This window comes from Triticum urartu, chromosome 3A (genome assembly GCF_056163025.1).
Source record: "Triticum urartu cultivar PI428250 chromosome 3A, HENAU_Tu73, whole genome shotgun sequence".
Classification (NCBI taxonomy): Eukaryota; Viridiplantae; Streptophyta; class Magnoliopsida; order Poales; family Poaceae; genus Triticum; species Triticum urartu.
In genome coordinates this window covers 104,986,787-104,994,084 of record NC_141875.1, presented here as the reverse complement: position 1 = coordinate 104,994,084, position 7,298 = coordinate 104,986,787, and the positions used below count along the sequence as shown (strand labels likewise).

Sequence of the window (7,298 nt, the reverse complement as noted above, 5' to 3'; positions counted from 1 at the left end):
TGAAACGGAAAAGATATATTCATGAAATTTATAGAAGTGTTTGATCTTACAAAAAATAGCACATTTGAAAAATCTTCATGTAGTTAAAAAAGTGTTATAGCGTGTCAAAGTTGCCCACATATTTTATGATCTGTTAACACATTTTAGAAATGTTTCTGCATATAAAAAATATCTACATCTTAGAAATAAAAAATTATTCAATTTTTAAATGTCCAGCATGCTTTAGACAAATAGATTTGTGTATCATTTGAAAAGCTTAGATATAGATGTATATAGGACTAATGTTTTGTACTCTTTGGAGTATGCATTAGTTTTTTTATCAGTTAAAAGAAATTAAAAGGTGAGATGGTTAAAAAACAGGAAAAAGAAAATTGAAAAAAGGTAAAAGAAATAGTAAACTTTTAAAATTAATCCCATTTAAAAATAAAAGTCGGGGAAGAAAACAAAGAACGAAAAATATAAAAACAACAACAACAACAACAACAACAACAACAACAACAAAAACAACAACAAAAGAACCGGAAAAACTGCATGGAAGCCGTTGGCCAAAAATAGAAATTATTGAAATGTGTTCTTGAAATTATTAAAATGGGTCTTTAAAAAAACTTGGAACGACCTTTTGGGATAATTGAAATCGGTCTAAAATTAAAAGTAGTCCAAATGTATCCAATATTGATCTTGCTTTAAAGTCTTGTCATGAGGAATTCAAATATATAAACATATCACTAGTCAGATTTATGGTTCAAAAAATATTCATCCTTAAAAAGAAATACTATGAAATTCAAAATGTATCTTTTCCATGGGAGTGAGACGGTTGGAAAGTTTAAATGGAACCGCACTTCATCCATACATCTTTTTAGATGCACTTCATCCTTACATACTTCAACAAAAGCAGTGTGTGCATCCCCCGCAAAAAAAAACAGTATGTGCATGCAGAGAGCCCTCATTATGTCTAGTACTAGTGGTTGGGGCCCGTCATTGGGGCCCGCCATTGCGGGCCTCCTGAGAGAAAGTTGGGGCGTTGCCAGGTGGAGACACACCCCTTCCACTTTCTTGTTTGTACCACAGGGTGTTATTTCATTGACAACCATGCATTTTTCGAGTGGATGATTTTTCATATAGAAAACTTTTTAATCCGAGCTCGTATGCAAAAAGTTATGCCCATTTTACAAATTCCAGAGAGATTTTGCAAATAAAGTAAAAATTCATATTTGTAAATTTTCCCAACAACTAGACCACATATCACATGGGAAACTTATTTTCTTTTATTTTTTTGACATTTTCTTTTATTTTTTAAAAAACTGAAAATGCGGTCCGGGGGGTGCATGCGAGGGAATTTTTGGGCCAAGTTAGTAATGGCGCACCGTGGGGGTGGTGCGCCATTACTAGTTGAACTAGTAATGGCGCACCACTCCCACGGTGCGCCATTACTAGTTTTCAAAAAATATAAAAAAAATTAGAAAAATCACTAGTGGCGCATTGTGGATGTCATGCGCCATTACTATGCACTATCCCTTGGTGCGCCATTACTAGTTTTGAAAAAAATAGAAAAAATTGAAACAAAAATTTGAAAAAAAAAATTACTAATGGCGCACCGTGGATGTGGTGCGCCATTACTAATTTAACTAGTAATGGCGCGCCACCCCACGGTGCGCCATTACTAGTTTTCAAAAAAAAATCTTGTTACTAATGGCGCACCGTGGATGTGGTGCGCCATTAGTATTTGGACACTAATGGCGCTCCAACACATGGTGCGCCATTAGTATATAGTAGTGGTGCACCACATGTCTGGTGCGCCATTAGTGTCAATTTCATCTATAGCCCTTTTCCTAGTAGTGTTCAATGACGTGGGAAGAAAGATAAACGAGCTCCGGGAGAGAAAAATGGACTAACGGTTGAAAAACGAAAGGACGACGATAACTGCCACACGTGTGGTATATTCGACATGCATGCACACACCGTGTGTACTGTGAGTAGGAGGTGGCCCACACGGACTGTGTGTGAGCAGACACTAGAATTGCCCACACGTGTGGGCGCGGCTATTTCGTGCCACGCGCCCAACAAGTACTACTCATCTCATCCCGCACGTGTGGCACGAAACAAAAATGCCCACATATCCTAGCGCAGCTACGTTAGATACCCGCGAGATGAAGATTTAGTTGCCATCTTGATTGACAGATGTAGTTATCCGAAATGGCAAGTGTAGTTGTAAAAGCATGGCAACTCTATCTGTTTTGGTTAACTATAGTTGCTATGTCTAATTTATGGTAGTTGTCGCGTGTAATCAAATAGTAATGGCCGTGTGTGATTAACTACTTCCCACATATGGTCAAACGATAGTTGCCATGTGTGTTTACCTAGTTGCCACACGTGATCCAACCATAATTGCCATGTATGATTAATCACAGATGCCATATGTGTGTATCTGGTTGCCACGTACGCGCAACTGCAGTTACCGTCTAGTAAAGAATCACAGTTGCCATGTGTGTGTTTACCTAGTTGCCACGTTCACGTAACTGCAATTGCCATCCACAACGTTGGAGTGTCATGTGGGCGAAAAGCAGTTCACCCACACGCGCATGGACTATGTGGTGGTTGTGTGGGCAGAAACTAATTCACCAACACAGCGCAGCTGGCAAACAGCATGGTGCGGGCGTGTGGGCAAATTCTTCAACGCCCACACACCAAGCCCATCATACGTGGCATACAAATTCTGCCTCAATGTGTCAAGATTCGTGCAAACTGTACTGGACAATGATCCACGCGTGTGGGCTAGTTGCAAAACTGCCACACATGTGAACGTTAGTATTTCCGAAACGAAAAAGTTGAATTGTGCATCAATATGTACTCTTTGACCAGTACGCGTCCTCTCCCACTTGCCCTGACTTTTTTTTCACGATCATACATACACATACATACATATACTCATCCCTATGAATGCACTCATGCACTCTACTCTATGAGCACCGAGAGACTAAGCCAACACATTATCTTGAGATTGACTAAGAGGCTGTTTGATTGCCAGCCACACCTTGTCATACTTTGCCACACCTAACCTTAGGCAAGTTTGACCAAATTAGGTAGGTGTTTGGTTCTAGCCACACCTAAGGCAAGGATTTTTTTTATGAGCAGTGAACCCCACATGTCATAGACACAAAAAATATGGCAAAATTCCTTTAGGCAAGCCAAAGTGTGGCTAATAATTTGAGCAACTCAACTAAGGCAAGTGTGGCAAAAATTATGTGGCAATATATGGCAAAAATAGTCACAATCCAAACAGCCCCTAAGTCGTCACATATGTCTTTTTCATAGTTGAGGGAACGTCCCCCACAGTGAACGCACATCATCGAAAAGTCTGGAATAAATCTAGCTAAATACGATATTAATGTCAGGTCTGAGACTTGAACTCTGGTGGGCAGTGAACGTTATTGTCCTTCTAACTATTCAACCGAAGTTTGATTCGTATTTAGCTACGACGCCGAAGCTGTCAGGTCTGAGACCGGGTCTCATAGGATTTTTTCCGACGGTGAGGGAGAAATTTTAGAAAGGTTAGATTAGAATTTTGTAGCTTCTTCGTTGGTGTAGGATTATCGATAGCAAAACTCAAAGGCAGATACGAATCAATTTTTGTTTGAATAGTTAGAAGAATAATGACATACGTACATACAGCAGCAAGGAAAAGAATTATATGAGACCAGGTCTCACGCGAGACCCATTCTGGTGAATGACACATGACATTCACAAATCACAAAGCATCCCCTTCCCAGCGGCAACATGGGATACGTACGTTTAGAATTGGAAACTGGAACCGGGGATAGGCAAAGTGGGTCTACTACTTTAAAATTACCATCGCCGCGTGGCATAAATCGGGATGGGTCTCATGTCCCTGCTTATGAGACCCGGTCTCATAGGATTTTTTCCCCTCACCCCCCTTCCCTAAGAATTTCCCAAGATTGCTCAAGATTCAGCTTCTACAACTCAACTTCCCAAGATTGCCCAACGTTCAGCCCCAAACGGGGTGCCAGTGCGATTGGTGGTACTGTCGTGATCAATCAATGGGAAGGTATCTATTTTTTGTGCAGCTGCGGCGATGAATCAAGATTCTTCCGATTATGCTTTTGGCGTCTCTTGGTTGACTCGTTTCATAAGAATTTTTTTTGTTTGCATCAAGAATATCTTTATTTTCGATGAGTGTTTTTTTAAAGAAGGATGATCCTGGGCCTCTGTCTGTATGCAGTCTTATCATTAATTATTCACCAAGACATTACAAAAGTAATACATCAATAAGTCCGAAGACATAATTTTGATATCGCTACTCATATCAATTTGATGAAGTGATGCAGATTGTCGGAGCCGCACATCCAGACAACACGCCAAAGCCCAACATCTAAAGCGGAGGCCCCAAAACCGCTAGCGGGGACTGGGACACACACCGTCCGACACGCTCTCACCCGGATCCGCTCGAGGAGCCTTCATCCAACCTTGTGTGCACGGGGCCGCCATCGATCTCCGCCTGCGCATCGAGCGGGCCACACCGGCTTGATCAGATCTAACCGGAGACCAGACCACACATGCAGCCGATCCATCCATCAGGCCCTCCACGTCGCCGCCGTCAATACGAGGTTAGATTTGTCGCCGTAGAGCCATCCGCCGATCGCAACCATGACCACCGCCCGAGGAAGGGCTGGCCGCCGCGCCACAAGGACCCGACCGGTTGCGCCTCCTCATGCCAGGGAGCCCAGCACCACCCTCACGCCGCGGGAGAGAGGGAGACCCCCGCCACCGCTGTCGGCCCCCGGGCTTAGCCCGACGGTGTGAAGGGGAGGAAGTAGATTGCGGCCATGGCGGCTAGGGTTGTGGCCCACCCGAGTCGCCCGAGGTGGGGTCCAGAGCGACACGGAGGAGTGGTCAAGTTTGAGCGACGCGAGGGTTTTGTTAGAATTGACAATTTTGTACTGTACAAATTTGAAGTAGTTCTTGATACGACTGAACGTCCAACAAGAAATGAAAGTTGCAAAAGTAGATTCATTTCTAGAAAAGCGAGGCAATCTCAGATTCCCAGTGCGGTTCTGCTCGTTTATATTTTGAGAACTGAATTTCCATACTCATGCAACAAGCAAGCATCAGTCAAATCACAGCACATCACCGCTCAGTTGCCGCGGTAGACGAACCGCTTGATCACCCGCAGCAACTCGTCGGCCGCCTCGCCGAACGGCTGGCGGACGGAGAAGCCATGCTGCTCCCCCTCGAACCGGACAACCTCGACGGCCTTCCCCATGTCCTTCAGCCTCGCCCCGTAGCCCAGCACGCGGTCGCGGAGCACGTCGCTCAACGGCGCCACGACGAGCGCCGGCGGGAGCTCCACCGGAGCGAGGCTCGGGCTCTCCGGGCCGAACGGGTTGGCCAGCGGGTGGTCCAAGCTAGCCCCCACCGGCAGCGACATGCGCCAGAGCTGGTCGGCCATCGCGATCGTCAGGGACACGCCCGCCCGCAGGTCGGCCTCCGTCGCCGTGCGCTCGGCCCCAGCGAAGAACGCGGAGAGGAGGATGTACCCGACGACGCGCGCCGGGCTGACCGCGATCTGCCCCGACGCTGCGCGGACCGTGACGTGGTGGGCCAGGTTGGCACCCGCCGAGTCGCCGGAGAGGAACGTCCGGGTGAGCCACGGGTCGGCGCCGGCACCAAGCTCGGCCTGGCCGCGCAGCCAGGACAAGAAAGCCGCGCCGTCGTGATGGCCGCGGGGAGGCGGTGCTCGGGGGAGAGGCGGTGCTCGGGGGAGAGGCGGTGCTCGGGGGCGAGGCGGTACTGCACGGACAACACGACGGTCGGGAGCTCGGCGGCGGCGCGGAGGCAGAACGTGTGGAAGGGCGGCTGCGCGAAGGAGCCGAGGCATGCAGTACGACGTGACCGCATGAGGGAACCAGGTCTATAGATTCCTTTGGTTAGTAGGTTTTTTATATGCGTTTCTCTCTATAGGTCGTACGCATGCCATGCCATGCCTGTCACAGGCTCCCTTCCCTCCGTATGCTCTCTTGCACTTGCAGGTGAGATGCATCCCTAAGAGATTATCTTGTGCACAAAGAACAACCGGCAACGCTATTTAAGATGAGACGAACAGATTTGTACTACGTACAGTTTCCTTTATTAGCGCAGTTTGGCAAACTTTTGTTAATGGACGGTATAAAGTTCTTCGAACCAAGGAAGAAAAGTACAACTCGCCGAACCGCACAGTTCGACTGCCTGCGTACTTCACATACCGGCACTTTAGCCATCCCTGCCTACAGGACTTTACTTGTTCTTCTGCTGCCGCGCGCTCGCGTTTCCCTTCCGTTTACCGCTAAGCTAGATCCGTCTCCCGGCCCTACTAGCGTGCAGTAACTCGACCTCTTGACAATACAGTTATTCATTTTCCTCAATCAGGACCAGTTAACCAGCATCGCTGAGGTACAAGAATTGATTCTGACTTTGCTCCCATCTGATGTTTCATCTATCGACCGTACTTGACAAGCTTGCCTTTTCTCATAGGATCTGCTGAGAATTCCGATCGGCACCAGAGTGTGAAGAATCAACAGTGTTCTGGTCGGCCGAAGTCAATTCATCGCGTTCTAATTAAGAATGCACCATATATAACATACTCCGTCTGCTAGCTTTTATAAGACGTTTTGACAATTCAGACAATGCACACAACGGTTTAATGTCAGCTGTCCAAAATGTCTTATAAAAAAACGGAGGGAGTACTATATATATTATGGTATTACTACCCCGAAATTCTTAGATAAGCTTGTATCTTGACAACTCATGCATGTCGGGTAACGCATAATATGTACTCTCTTTACGGAGGGAGTACACGCGTGCTTCAACTCTCAACAAAGCTCCCTATAATCCTTGGGCAATGGACCAGGATAAACTTAATTTCAGATGCGAGTGTGCACACACATCGCATGTTAATACTATCGGGCACCAAACAAAATACTATCGGGCAGTCCAGAATACACAGCGGAATTTAGATGGCGTGCTGGATTTTAGATCGGCCCAAAGCGCAAAGAAAAATAAATATTCAAGTCATAGATTTTCAAAAGAAAAAGTTTGCAATGAAACACCAATAACTTCTACTATATTAAAGTGGTGCATCTCTAAATTGTTCTATAATGTCTGGTGCCTTCAGTAAAGCCCTTCGTGTTCGATCACTTGAGCACCGGGCTTGTTGGATCAAAATTCTTTGTCCGAAAATAACTCGAATTATTGCCGATCATCTAGGATGCAGTTTTATCAACCTACCCCACCATGGTCCCAGCCAG

At 46.0% G+C, this 7,298-nt stretch overlaps 1 protein-coding gene across 1 annotated transcript; it reads right to left on the bottom strand.

Moving 5' to 3' along the window:
- Positions 1-5,095: 5,095 nt before the first annotated feature.
- LOC125548131 (strigolactones hydrolase CXE15-like) lies at positions 5,096-5,913 on the bottom strand. The gene is made up of 2 exons (XM_087516670.1): positions 5,780-5,913; positions 5,096-5,744 (listed from the first exon to the last, which is right to left on the bottom strand). Exons 1-2 carry the CDS (start codon positions 5,911-5,913, stop codon positions 5,150-5,152), a joined length of 729 nt encoding a protein of 242 aa, XP_087372796.1. The 3' UTR covers positions 5,096-5,149.
- Positions 5,914-7,298: the final 1,385 nt, after the last annotated feature.

Coding starts and splice junctions, on each gene's coding strand:
- LOC125548131 (XM_087516670.1), bottom strand. CDS start 5,913: ATGCGGTCACGTCGTACTGCATGCCTCGGCTCCTTCGCGCAGCCGCCC. Junction 5,745..5,779: donor CTCGCCCCCGAGCACCGCCT/CTCCCCCGAGCA, acceptor CCGAGCACCGCC/TCCCCGCGGCCATCACGACG.